Source organism: Eleutherodactylus coqui, chromosome 11, assembly GCF_035609145.1.
Source record: "Eleutherodactylus coqui strain aEleCoq1 chromosome 11, aEleCoq1.hap1, whole genome shotgun sequence".
NCBI classification, from domain to species: Eukaryota; Metazoa; Chordata; class Amphibia; order Anura; family Eleutherodactylidae; genus Eleutherodactylus; species Eleutherodactylus coqui.
The window spans coordinates 64,890,237-64,904,772 of NC_089847.1; the positions used below are offsets into that span (position 1 = coordinate 64,890,237).

Genomic DNA, 14,536 nt, shown 5'->3' on the forward strand with positions numbered 1-14,536 from the left:
TACAAATTGTGTGCACATACCCTGGCCACAGGAAGCAAAATAATACCAAACACAATTAGCCACATATGGAATGTGCCAAATTTACTGGTATCACCATTACAGATCAGGATATGCCACCACTTCCGATATGTGGACAAGGAAGTATTTGTTTTACCGCTGAATGGCCTATTTTGCACCTTTAATGACCGAGCCATTCCCCCACCCCCTATTGTCATATAGAAAGATCCATAACCTTTTTTTTGTTGTTGATATAAAGGTATCTTTACACAAGACGACAGTCAGTTGTATAAGCCTCAAATGGTTGACATTTTCTATGGCTAATTTAAGGGCTGGCAACTTTTGGACAAGTGTGCCCCTGCCCTCCTATCACATTTACTGGAATCAAACTAAACCATGACACTGAAACCTCATTAAATACAAACAACTGGTTGCTGTCTTATTAAATTAAGACACACAGCAGTGCATGAAATATCTGCATTGGATGGCCTCCAATTAGTTAATAAATTGCTAGTTTATTCCAAAGTGAATACATTGCCCTGTTGAAAACCAGAAGTTGGGACATCAAATAGCGCCTAGAAAATAAATAGTAACATGTAGGAATAGGCTCCTATCTCTATCATTAAAATATTTTATACAACAGCTATAAAACACGTATTTACATAGTGTTACAAGGACTTCTTGCATTCATTTAGCTGCAAAACATTTTCCTGAACAGCAACAGAAGTGGTTGCTAGTGGCAGAAGAGGTCTTGGTGATTATACTACCTGGTATGGGTACTATTGTATTATGTCTCTACCAGAACCTTCAGTGACAGCTAAGGGCTAGGTAACACCTCCAAAGGTCCTGATTGGCTGGCTGCTGCAAGGTCCTAGCAGTGTGGGGATTGAGTTATGGCTGTGATGGAGGGTCCGTGTAAGTCTTACATTATGTGTAAATCCTTGCATGTGACATCAGGGCCGCAGTAACATGAAAAGTATTTACAGCAAATGTAAGCCTTACACTGAAAATAACCCTCCATCCTAGCAAAAAAATAATGCCGCACGCTGTGAGCAGATAGCCAGCCGTCTAACGACATTCCACCCCCCTCCCCCCCCCCCGCCCATCTGCCACAGTCAAGCTGTTACCAGTTGCGAACAGAGAGCGTCCCCCGATTCAGCTGCTATGAGCACCACAGGACAACCCCCGGCGCAAACCTCTTACCTAGGCTGCAGCAGCGCAGAGCGATAAGGCCGGAGTGCTGAGCCGAGGACTGAAGGCAGAATGGAGACCGCCAGGACCTAGCAGTGAGCACCTAAGAGGCAGAGGACGGCAGTGGAGAAGGCCGGAGTGGCGAGCTGAGGACACGAGACCAAACAGAGATCGGCGTGGCGAGTGCCAGGACCTAGCACTGCAGCCAATCATGAACAGGGGGCGTCACCTGGCTTTTAAACAGCCCTACCCATGTCGACACCCAACACTTTGTGTCGACGAGAAACACCAGTACCCCTCTGGCATGGTCGTCCTGTTAACCTTAAATGTACCATTTGTTACATTAACCAGTTCTGCATCCCTAAGGGCGCCCACCCACTGGCGATTGCGATTTTCGTGCGTGAAAAAACGCAGCGTTTTCGCAGCGTTTTCGCGGCTTTTCCATTAATTTCCATTGACTTTCATGGGTGCATTAGGAGAAAAATAAGGACACATATGCAACTGACAGTTCCTATGTTAAAAAACGCAACGCAAAAAAAAACGCCAGTGGACAGGAGTACATTCAATTCTAATTGCTCTTGAGAAAAAACGCAAAGAAAAAAAAATCGCCAGTGGGTGGGCGCCCTTAAGCTGGTCTTACACATCAAGCTCCAGTTGTACACAGCTAAAAATACTTGTTGCTCCCAATAGCCCAAAATCTTGCAAGAACGACCTTTTGTCCAACTATTGGACAAAAATTTCAAACATGGCCAACTTCCATACAGACGATGACAGTCGACCACCAGTCTGCTAAGACAGACAATCGCTTGTTGTTAAATTTCATGGGATGAGCAATTGCTTTAATTAAAATAGTTCCGTTTTTATCTATAATCTTACAGAAGCCTCTACAGGTAAATAAGAGAGCTGAACTTTGTAATATGTCAATGCTTTACAGCTATGTTCTTGTATATTGGTTAAGGGGAACCTGTCATCACCTTTTGAGCCCCATAAACCACAGTACAAGGCTCAATGGTGATGGAACACAGAGTCTGAGTAAGAAACAACATAGTTTTTAGGGCTCAGTGATGACAGGTTCCCTTTAAATGGTACAAGAAAAGGTTAAGAGCACGACCATAGTTTTGCCTACAACATGCTTGGATCATTCTTCAACTTCTCTCACTTTACAGTTGTGCTACTGAAGTAGAATTTCCTGTATCCATCTCCTCCCCCCATGACCACACAATGTATTTGCCACCACTGGTTCCATTCTGTACTGAGCCACTACGTTACAATAAAATCTGCTGCTTCCAAATACCTTTCAGGAAATATACATTTGGTCATATAAAAAAAGAGCTCAAACTGAAGATTGCGCTGTAGGATATTCACTTCATTTAAGTACTCAGAAGTGTTCACTTGTTCATAGCATCCGAGAGGAACAGTCCATGAAATTTAGAACAGTTTTCTGTCATAGTTCAGCTATTCCTTAGACCACCATTGGTCTACCACTTCCCTCTTTTGCTCCAGTCCTTAGGAGTGAAGTGCAGACATTTTGAATCTATCCTCAAAAGTCTTTTCAGCATGGCCCTTTCATGTCCTTCAACAATGTCTTCTGAGAGTGTCAGGATATACTGCCCCTATAAAAAAAAAACACAAAAAAAAACATGGCTAATGGCTTATAGGTAATTTGCTGGCTTTATTAGAAGTTTTGCAAAAGAGCATTCTACATCAAGCTATCAGAATTTTCAAGCTATTCTATTAGATAGGGTATGATTGCCAACAGCACTTCATTCACTTTACATGGAAAGGGAACAATCTCCTCCATCCCATAGAAGTAAATAGAGTGGTAGTCATACATGTGCATTGCTGCTCCATTCACACACGGTGAGATGTTATCACTGGGAGCAATGATCATATATCCTGTAGATAGGTAATAAATGTATTTGGTGGAATAACTCCTTTAGGCCTCCTGCAGACGGGCGGAAATTCTGCAGCAGAATTTCTGCCCGTGCCCGCTGCCATAGGATTGCATTACATAATGCTATCTAATGCACACAGCCGCCATTTGTCTGTGTGAAAACATGTGCGAACACAAATTGCGGCATGTTCTATTTTTGTGCGGGTCTTGCAGAGGCCCGCACAGAAACCTTCCTAGTGATGCGCTGGCTCCGCTCTGCGCACGAGCCCGGCCGAGCGGCAGCTGGCACACGGGACGGAAGAGACTCGGGAACAGGTGAGTCGCACTGATCACTGCGGGGGCACGGGTCGAGAATTCTCGCAGCGGGATCCGACCCGGCCATCTACAGGCGGCCGTAAGAGTACGACTATCCTATCACACAGGATGTGGTCTCAGTAGTGGGAAAACCTGCAGCAGAAGTGCATCAAAATCCACAAGTATTTCATGTCCATTAGATTTTACCCCTCATTTGAAGGGGTAAAATCTGTAGCATGCATTGACATCCACACCAAAGGTCAATTTATGTGGCAAGAGCTTTCTCCACAGCGTGTGGATCAGATTTCTTGAAATCTCATACACTGTTGATACTGTAATACGCTGCAGATTTCCCACAGACAAATAAAAAAACGAACATAAACCGCACAGGGTGTTAAAGAAGCTCTGATGGTGACTGGAAAATTCCCTGATCACATGCAATCACCAAAATAACCTGCCAAAGCTGTTTAGCGTCGTATAACACATTACACTCACTTACAGAAGTCAATGTGTCCATACTGTGCAGAAGCGCTCTACTCTGCGCAATATAAGAGGGTCCTTTCTGGGGCAGGCCTCTACTACCTCCATGCGTCCTCATGAATATATTAAGTTGTTATCCAAACAATTGGTTATTGAAGTTGTAGAGATGGTTACCTTATAGTAATTGATGAGGTTCAGATACTGCAATGTAGAGATGACATCTTCCTTTTTAATACTGGTGATCTCACTGATTTCACTGAACAGATAAAACACTGTATAAGTACAAGTCAATTAGTAATGATAGAAACCTAATCTGTGACTTGGGTTTCTACTACATGGATAACTACAATATATTACTGGTACTGTTATATTCACTATTAGACCACAATGACACATTTTGATGTTTCCTAATACTTTATGCCTCTCCTACCAAACTATTTTATATCTTACTTAATGGTTATCTGCGGTCGCTCCCCCGTTTCAGTCTTCAGGTCCATTAGAATCTCTAAAATTGTCTGAGACCAATAACTTCTGTAGGAAAGGAGACCCAAATCTGACAGAGGCTTTTCTGGTGTACCAGTCTTCCCCTCAACTTTAGACAGTTCATAACCTAATCAAAGATAACACAATAGAAAGAAGAGGGAACTGAAAGGGAAACACAGGTGAACAGTAAAAGACTAAAACATTGACTTACTGAACTCAATAAGAAGTTTGCCATATCCTCTTCTTTGATAAGGTGGTAGTGTCAGGATACAAGCAACATTATAATCCTCAGTTGACTCCTTCTCCTGCACATAGGGACAGAGAAAATGCAAAAGTAATTATTTTGATTTTTTTTTTAGAAGAACTGGGGAGAAATGATAAAGTAATTAAATCAAATCGAGTACAAAATATAGAATTATATATTCACTGTATACATATACCTTCCACCTTCTGAGCAGCAAATTTCCTCTTGAAAAGCCCGTTCTACAGAGGAGAGCAGATCTCCTGCTTGGACCACTGCACCTGAGAGTTCACTCAACTCCAAACCACAGCTACATTTTTTAATTGAAAAAGTTCCTACTTAAGGGCTCTTTCGCAAATACTTGAATTTGTTGCCATGCGGAAAAGTCTACCCAGCTAATCTGAGGGGTATGATGTGGAATTGAAAATGGCTTGATTCTGGGAACAGTTCTGCATCAAAATCTGCATTTAGACGTGTGGATTTTGTCAATTTCCACAGCTGCAAATTTCAGTATGCATGAAAGAGCCCAAAACGGGAAGTCTTGTTACATACATAGGCGCAGATTTACTATTGAGAATTTGACAGTTTTATGGCACAAATTGCGCAAAAAACTGCCCAACATACTTTGTACCACATTTAAGATGTGTTTTCGACACGTTTGACAATGGGTAGAGGGGTCTAAATGTATCAAATTATTGGTGGAGTTTACACCAGAAATTACACCAATAGATGGTATACAGTTTGACTAGACAGTCTTAAAATTCAATGGATTGATTATTCAACATGAGCCACTGCGATAAATTTGGCACATTTAAAAACTGCCTTCTCTGCCTAGTTTGTACTATTGGACAGTACTACTAAGCCTGTCCCATAGTTCGCACATTGCTAGGGTATGCCATTAATATCTTATCGACCAAGGTCTAACCATTGTGATCCTGCCAATGGTGGTAATAAAGCAATGTGCCATTTTTAGCAGCTATACTCAGGTGATCTATTCAGTGACAAGATTGCATTAGTTTTCATTATCTGTTTCACACTTTTTATAGTAGATCCTAGTGGATCACACTGACCTATAATGGGCTTATCAGGTCTGCTTTTGTTCTTCCCATTGTACAAAGGTTGAGGCCCATTAACTTGCAAAAATAACCTTTTAAATGACTGAAAGATTTAGCAATCTATCTGCATAAAGTGTTAATAGCCATTAACACAATTATCTTCATTTGCATGTAAAAGGGCCTCCAGGAGCTGTTTGCACAGCTGTGCGTGTGATTAATCACACATGGGCTCTGCAAACAGCTGCATTGTTCTGCTCCTGGCTGACTGCAGATTACAATTGTTATCTACTGGCTCCCATGGAGAAAACAGCTTGTAGTCTAGTGTGAGATAAATATTTTTGCTTTATCTTTCAGTAGCTTAAGGAGGATTTTTAACTTCACCTTAAAATCATTGTTCAAACGAAAAGTGTGCGATGCCTCCGCCCGATGGAACGATTATCGCTCATTTTCAGTCACTTAATCAACTGCACGAGAGCCGACATCACTGCTAAGGTAGTCAGCGCTCTTGCAAAGAGTTTACACTGAAAGGCTTATTGCTGGGTCGCGGGCTTCTTGCTCAGTGCTTCACCTTTTATATGAAGCAGGGAGCATTTACACGTAACGAGAGCCCAGCAACAGTTTTTATGCTGACTGAAAGTCAGCAATAATGACAACTGAACGAATAGTGAGCGATTCTTTTATATTTACACTGGACGAATTCATTCAAATTTTGAGCGATAAATGTTGCATGTAAACAGGCCATTAGCGGAGCATACTAAACTTTTCTGCATATGAAAAGGCAATGCAAACTTGGCGTAAAAAATACACAATAGATTAAATAAGATCTAGAATTTAAAGCAATTAAGTCCATCCAATTATTATTTGACACTGCGCTCCTAACAAAAGAAACTCACCTTTGAAAAGTAGCCGACAATGTGAAAGCCTTTAGAGTCATACTCCGTCATAATGTAGAAGAGAAAGGGATCTGTGTCATAGTATAAAGTCTTGTGGTCCAAAAAGCATTTTGCCAAAAGACAGAGATTCTGAGAGTAACTCTGAAAAAATATATATATGCAAGACACATCAATGCCACTAAAAGGGGGAAATTAAGGTGTATCTAATGCATCCATGCCAATAATTTCACATTTCCTCTCAAGCACAAGTCACTCCAAAACCTTGAATTCCCTTGGAGGAAGCAGAATTAATAGCTTGAGAGTAAGTAAAGTTTGAAAAACATCACACAGATGCACAGACTGTATGATGGTTCACAGAACAGATCACTTGTAACTCACTTAAGAGCCTGTGTACCTTATTCTTGCGTCCATCTATTTCAAAGAATGAGATAGTCCCTTTTCTGTAGATTTCATTTCCCGGGGGATGTCGCAAGTTACATTTAGTCTATGAACAATAAAGAGAAGTATATCAGTATGTTATTCTAGTAGTCTTCATTAAAGTATTTCACAACTTCATGCAGCGTTTTACGTACCAGGTGCCTTTGTAGACATTTAAGGCTCTTTAGATACTTGAGGCAGAATTCACATAAATAGAGTACAGGTAACACAGTCAACTCTTGTGGGTATGGTGAAAAGTACCAAGGTTTAAGACGATGACGGCCCAATTCAATACACTCTATGTTTTTCATACGCGTGATGATATCATCATGGCTCCGGTCAGACACCAAGCTACCGGTCATTCGAGGGGCAGAAGGAATTCCATCAGAGCTGTCTTGAGAATCCTGAACATAGTGCAGATAAAAATTAAAGGGGTTCTATCATTAAAATAAATAAATAAAATTCTATACTTACTAGAGATGAGTGAGTACACTCGCTAAAGGCAATTGCTCGAGCGAGCATTGCCTTTAGCGAATACCTGCCCGCTCGAGACTGAAGGTTCGGGTGCCGGCAGCGGGCACGGAGCTGCGGGGGGAGAGCAGGGAGGAACGGAAGGGAGATCTATCTCTCTCCTCCCCCGCTCCCTCCTGCTGACTGCCGCTACTCACCACTCCCCCGCGCCGGCACCCGAACCTTCAGTCTCGAGCGGGCAGGTACTCGCTAAAGGCAATGCTCGCTCATCTCTAATACTTACCTATTTCTCCCCAGGCAGTCTTCTTAACAGATTTTCACCTCACCGTTCTCCTCGCTCCTCCAGTCCCCGTCACCTCCAGCCGGCCATACCTTGCCGGCATCCTGCTTCCTGCAGGTCAGCGTACGGGGTCTTGCCGCTATACATACTATATGAACACTAGCGACTCTGCGCATGCATGCTGAAGCAGGCTGCCGAGGATTTGGCATTCCCTGCTAGGCAGTGAATGCTACGTGCTCTGCACTCTTCGTCACAGGAAGAAGAGGATCCGGCCGGCTGGAGAGGACGTAACACAGGGAAATGGAGGAGCCAAGAGAAGATCGGGGAGGAGAAGATGCGATAAGACAACTGCCTGGGGAGAAATTGGTAAGTATAAAAAAAAAATTTAATGACAGAACCCCTTTAAGTATTGTTAGTTATTCCTGTCACAAGAGGCAGGGCTCACTGAAAACTACCCTAAGACAGTTCTTTTACATGGGACAACTGTTGGGAGCTTAACAGTCTTCCAGTGATTATCGCCCCTGTGCTTTCATGCAGGAGCGAAATTGCTGACTGAAGGGAGGCAGAACGCACTGGTGATCCTTGGCCACCCGCCTCCATTCCGAGAAAACAGACAGTCAGTCATTGATATATGAGCAACTCCCTCTTTAAACAGGCCAACAGTCACTTGATTTTTAGGGGAGAGAAAAAGTAAGCGATATCAACAAATTTGCAATTGTCACTTACTTGCACTGCCGGGTCCCGTGTTTACATGAACCAGTTGCCTGTAATCGCTCTTTTAAGCAATTACTCATACAACTGTCTCTAAAAAGTACCATTACACGGAAACAGCGATTGGTACTGTAAATAGTCACATTGATACCTTAGTCCTTACCTCATCTGCACTAAGGCAGTTAGACTTCCGCTTTCGGCCAGGAGGTACGGCGGGTGCACTTGGCCTTCGGGCTGCTCCATTCTAAACAGAAAGAGGTAAACTATATCAGCGACAAGCAGTCTGTAATATTCCTGCTAACTAGAACTGAGCTTCTAAGTATATAAATCAGTTCATGTGCTGTTGAGGTTAGTTATCTCAGTTTTTTTTCTAGCAGAACTATATTACTCATTAATGGCATGCATTGCATCAGTAACTAAATCAAATATGGCAGAGTGAAAAGCACCGTCTTGCCAGCATAAGACTCCGTTATACACTAAGACATTAAAAATGATTTCTGACAATCTCCCATACAAATATGTTGGATTTGATTTAGGATTTTAAATCTAGCCTTCGCAGTCAGTTACCTGTGGGAATACAGAGGCTTGTGTGGTTTCAGCTGCTGGTGGAACTGGAGTTGCTGGTGACACGACTTCTACTTTACGCTTCTGCTAGAACAGTTGAAATGTGGAAAGGTTTTGAAAAGGGATTTGACAATATATGTTGTATGGAAAATACTAAAGGCAGGGTGACAGACATGAATGGAAGTATGGGAGACAAAATCTTACTGGAACAGGAAGAGATTTTCCTCCTCCCGCAGGGGCTACAGCTGGAGGTAGAATGAGTTCAGGAATCTTCCTCTGTGGAGAAGGAATGACACAGGCTTATAACCCCTGGCCCACCGTTGCGGGAGGACCAGATGTATGGTGTGTACTTTACCAGTACCATGTGGTATGGAGGACAGACACTTACAGAATTTCACTGTGTTGGGGACAGAGGTTCAGATAGAATCTGCCTGTGTCATTAGGTTGCGCAACAAACACACTTATAAAAAACACTAAAGGCAAGAATTACATTAAAGGGAACTTGTAAACCCACTACGATATCTGCACACATCAAGTTATAGAGCAGATCGATATAAAGTCTTGTGGGGGAATACTTAGTATAATTAAGAAACAAAACCTCCAACTGGACTCAAAAGTTCACAGTGAGCAAGGGATTTACATGAATGCACAGTACAGGTTTGCTTTAAAAAGGGTTATTCTAGAAAAACTATGTTCCAAAGCTGGAAGTTATACACAGTTCTTCACTTGCCATATAAACTTACATAAATTATATACACACCTATCAGCCATAATAATATACGACCGGCGTGATATTGTGTACTACATTGCTATGTAGCAAGTTGTGAGTGTTCTGACGCCTATCATAGTTGGCAATTTGTACTAAAGTAGCTCTTCTGTGGGATCACACCAGAAAGGCTATCTTTTACTCCCCATGTGCATCAAGAAGCCATGGGCGCAAATTACCCCATTACCAGTTCACTGATCCATCCTTGGCGCACTTTTGGAAGATACTAGCCACTACATACTACAAGACCCGCAGATGCTCTGACCCAGTCTTCTAGTCACCAAAATTTGACCTCTGTCAAAGTCGCTCAGATCCTTACATTAGTTCATATTTTTACTTCCAAAACACCAACTTTCAAGAACTGACTGGTTACTTGCTGCCTAACATATCTCGCCCCTTGACAGGTACCAACGTTATTAACATTACCCATTGCCGGTTTTATTTTATGGCTAATTAATATATATTTAAAAAACCATGTTTATGGAATAATCTTCAGTTAACTGAAGCCAAACTAAAAACAGTGATGATTTTATGAATTTTTATGATAAAGCTTGATCACTGTATAAAGAAATTGTATGCAGCTTTCTGAGTTCCGCACCGTTTCAAGATCCCTGCTTGCAGTCAGTGAATGGAGAACTTCTTGTTTACATCCAGAGGCTGAAAACCCGTCCTGATAATATAATATATGAAACATAAAAGTACATTAGATTGTTCCATAACGTTTAATTATAGGATTATTAAGCCTTATTAAAGTAACAGTAGGCAATTAACATAAAAGCATGGTTTATACAGAATGTGTGAGTGTGATCTCCAACACAATTAGATTTACCTACATTTATTATACTTGTAACATTGAATAAAGCTTTTATATTCCCTGTAAGTGTATTCTTGGCTTACTGGAAACTACTAGCTGCTCCTGCGGTTTCCAGGACTTTCTAGCCATAGTAGTTTTGCATCAGACAGTTATTGGAGACAAGAGGTATAAAGCAAGGCCGTGAAATACATTCTGCTGTTCTTTTCTCACTTTAAAGGGGTTGTATGAGCTTAGAAAAACACGATTGCCTTCTTCCGGAAATAGCACCACACTTATACATAGGATGTGTAAAAAGATATGATACTGAGTGTTAACACAGCACATTGCCAAAGGATAAGTGTGCTGCTGTTTCTGGAAGAAAGCAGACATGTTTTCTTACTAGAAAAAATGTCCCTGCCCTACACGGTACTGTGGTGAGAAAAGAAGTATATCCAGAAGGTGAGGTAAACGTAGAGGAACAACACTTACTGCTCAGGAGGGGGGTGTGATGCTCAGAAGCCCCCTCCTTGAAGTGCCAACTCCAAAATCAAAGTGAAATACACTCGGGTCCACAGAGGTATAATCCGATGCTTTAATGCAAAAGGCAACGTTTTTCGGTGCTTAAACAGTAGCACCTTTTTCAAGCCAGTCATATACAATACACATACACACATTTACATTTATATAGACTAAGTATTGGTAATACCTTACAATCCGTCCTGTGTAGGCGGGACGGATGACGCTGACGTAAAGCGCGATTGTGTGGGCGGGACGAGTGACGCTGACTATCAGCATGACGTGGCATGCCAGCGTCACTCGTCTCGCCCACACGATCGCGCGGTATGTCAGTGTCATCCGTCCCGCCTCCAAGATGGCGCTAAACAGGACAGATTGTAAGGTATTACCTATACTTAGTCTATATAAATGTAAATGTGTGTATGCGTATTGTATATGACTGGCTTGAGAAACGTGCTACTGTTTAAGCACCAAAACGCGTTGCCTTTTACATTAAAGCATCGGATTATACCTCCGTGGACCCGAGTGTATTTCACTTTGATTTTGGAGTCGGCACTTCAAGGAGGGGGCTTCTGAGCATCACACCCCCCCTCCTGACCAGAAAGTGTTGTTCCTCTATGTTTACCTCACCTTCTGGATATACTTATTTTCTCACCACAGTACTGTGTAGCGCAGGGACATTTTTTCTAACAACACATTGTTTATATCTCTCTTCTTTGGGGGGCTCTCTATACAAGAGAACTCCTCTACATGTCCTGCAGCTCTCCCTAAACCCAAGGAATTGGTTCTATGTGGCAAAGGATCCGAAAACTAACCTTGTAGCGCATTCCTATTGTGTTTTCCAATGTTTTCTTACTGTCCTACAACTTTTATAATGTGAATCTGTCAACCTGCACATGATACTTACAACCGAAATACAGTAGAAGAATGAATTACATTTATTTAGGTCTAAGCCGATCAACCACATGAGGTAAAGACTGTTCTATTATATAATGTAAGTGAGGCATCACATAAAATTACACACAGTAATATATACTTCAAGCAATAACCTGCCATACATAGCGACTCTCAGAACCTACTTCTACTGACAGGGAGACCTGGTTACTTACCACTTCCCTCTCTGGAGAGCTGGGTCTTGATCCAGACAGCCCATTCTTCGTTGGAGTCTTGGCTTCTTTTTTAGGAAACTGAATCTTCTTCAAGTCTAAGCGATCATAAGTGACCCATTCATCCAATCGCTTATTGACTAAAGGAAGAGTGACAAATTTAAGAGTGTTGTAATGGCCATTCACCTTAAGGGTGCATGCACACAGACGCGTTTCCCGTCAGATTTTCTGAAAGAAAACCAGACATAAATAGCACCTATTCATTTGAATGGGTGTATGCACACAGTTTTGTTTTTTGTTTTTTTTTACTTGGACTGATAGTGCAAGAAGAATAAAAAAAATAAAAATTGCAGCATGTCCTATTCTTGTTCAATTTTCAGATGAGAACACATGTCAATGTGCCGTGTTCAGCACATTGGACAGCACTTGGGCTATGTGTGTGCTGTCCGATGCGAGTTGTGCCCGACAATCTCTTGTGCAAGTTTTTAATCACCTGTGAGCATGTACCCCAAATAACTATTGGCTGAACACTTGTTTGGGCAGCAGCTATTCCTCCCAAAACCCCCATCCACATGCTGAGTGGATTTTGTTGTCTCAATTCGGTAAAGTTGTCAGATTCCTCTGGTGGCGGCTTATCTCCTATTAGAACAAAGGCTCAGGCATGCTGAAATCCAGCTTTCCGATCGTTTTTTCCCCCTTATATCTGCAGTGCAGTGAGCCCACAGTGAGGAGAAGAGGAGGATACGGGACCTCTGTTCTCGGGATCAGTCGGGGCTCTTGGCTGTCACACCCCACCGATCAGACGTTTATCACCTCTGGAATACCCAAGAATACCCCAAAAATATTTTCTCTACTTACAGTCTATATAATGAACATAGAACAGTTTCTTTGCAGACAGGTCTTTGACGCTCAGGATTTCTGCTAATGCTGAAAATAAATGGAAACAGAAATATCATCAATCCAGTGCTGCACACCCTTCAGTCATTCCTATTGATCAAAAAAACCTTCTTTTCTACTAATAATGCCAATAGTTACGTTATTTATACCAGCATCCATAGAATTCTCTCTATGTGATTCAGCAGGTGATGAATGGTACACTGCTTAGCATGCTGGCCCAATTACAGTGCTTCCTGACCTGATTGGTTGTCCACGACCACCATAGCGTTCTTCACTCTAGAACATCCATTTATGATTTAGTAGGGCACATGGGCATCAGTTGCCTGGATACGCCCTTATGGGAATAGTCACATGCAGCAGATTTGTTGCAGACATTTGTGCAGCTGAAAATCGTTCCCTTTCATTTTATCGGTTGTGTTAGCAGCAAACACACGGATGTCTGCAATCCCCATTTAGGTGAACAAGACAATATTAGAATTTCTGCATCAAATCTGCCATGTATGAACAAACCTAACAATGGTAAAAGTAATTTCCCAGCAAGATGCAAGAAAAATTTAAGTCTAATCAAGTCTAAGATACCAATACCCCTGCATGTAAGTAACAGGGTTAACAAAGATTTTATTTTTTGCTTTTGTTCCACTGGCGCTCAGCTCCTGAAGGTGCAACCTTTCAGGACTTAAACAGATGGGCGCGATTTTGTCCCATTATGGGGACGAAACAAAACCATTGATTTCCCAGTCATCTCCACGACAGCACCAGCTGAGATCGCCTCCTCCTGATAGGACAGGAACACAGAGGTTTAAAAGCTCCCTCCTCTCCCACCTTCCTCAGAGTTTCCCTGTCCTCTCCAGGAGGGAGGATCGCAAAGAAGTACTGGGGGGTGTTAACCCAGCCCAGATTCCTCCCATTGCGACCCATCAGGGGTTTTATGTGGGGGCCGTAGTCTCTCCTCTCCGTTCTCCTGGCGCTGCTGGTCCACTTGGGTACCATGGGCGCCAAATTAACCACTTTTGCGACGCATTTTTTAGTTATTTACAGGTTAAGAGTGTCATTTTTTTATTAATTTATGATTCTTTCTGAGTGTAAAGTTTAAAAAAAATATTTAGTATAGTTTAGGAGATATGATGCTACAGTCGCCAGGCCCCATTGAAAGCAATGGGATGCAGGCAACCCCAGCAGTGATTTTTGGGAAAGGGCTTGAAACGTAAGCCCTAACGTGAAAATCATTACTAGCATGTGTAAAAAAAAATAAATAAATTGGCTCCTGGACTTGTACTGAAGATTTTTCAGCCGGCGGGGATATAAAATCTTGCTTCCTGTAAGCGCTGTGCCTGATTGGCTGAGAGTTCAGCCAATCACAGGCAGTGCACAGGCATTCATTGAATGACAGTTGAACGCTGCCTGTGATTTGTCACAGCCACATTTACTTGCATTTCCATATTGTTTGTTAGGGGGAACAAGAAAATAGACCCACCAAAAACGAGGCC

At 42.1% G+C, this 14,536-nt stretch overlaps 1 protein-coding gene across 3 annotated transcripts in view; it reads right to left on the minus strand.

The window, feature by feature from the left end:
* Window positions 1-492: 492 nt before the first annotated feature.
* Window positions 493-14,536, minus strand: part of KAT5 (lysine acetyltransferase 5) — a 29,718-nt gene continuing 15,674 nt past the window's right edge. For 2 of the 3 annotated variants that reach the window (XM_066582286.1, XM_066582285.1), the window contains 13 exons: window positions 13,011-13,079; window positions 12,156-12,292; window positions 10,336-10,407; window positions 9,176-9,247; window positions 8,975-9,058; window positions 8,571-8,651; window positions 7,101-7,349; window positions 6,923-7,012; window positions 6,529-6,669; window positions 4,551-4,644; window positions 4,307-4,466; window positions 4,031-4,112; window positions 493-2,801 (listed from right to left, as the gene is read on the minus strand). In XM_066582286.1, coding sequence (XP_066438383.1) covers window positions 2,667-2,801; window positions 4,031-4,112; window positions 4,307-4,466; window positions 4,551-4,644; window positions 6,529-6,669; window positions 6,923-7,012; window positions 7,101-7,349; window positions 8,571-8,651; window positions 8,975-9,058; window positions 9,176-9,247; window positions 10,336-10,407; window positions 12,156-12,292; window positions 13,011-13,079 — 1,466 coding nt within the window. In that variant the 3' untranslated portion in view covers window positions 493-2,666. The remainder of the gene's footprint in view (window positions 2,802-4,030; window positions 4,113-4,306; window positions 4,467-4,550; window positions 4,645-6,528; window positions 6,670-6,922; window positions 7,013-7,100; window positions 7,350-8,570; window positions 8,652-8,974; window positions 9,059-9,175; window positions 9,248-10,335; window positions 10,408-12,155; window positions 12,293-13,010; window positions 13,080-14,536) is intronic. The other variant, XM_066582287.1, reaches the window with a different exon arrangement.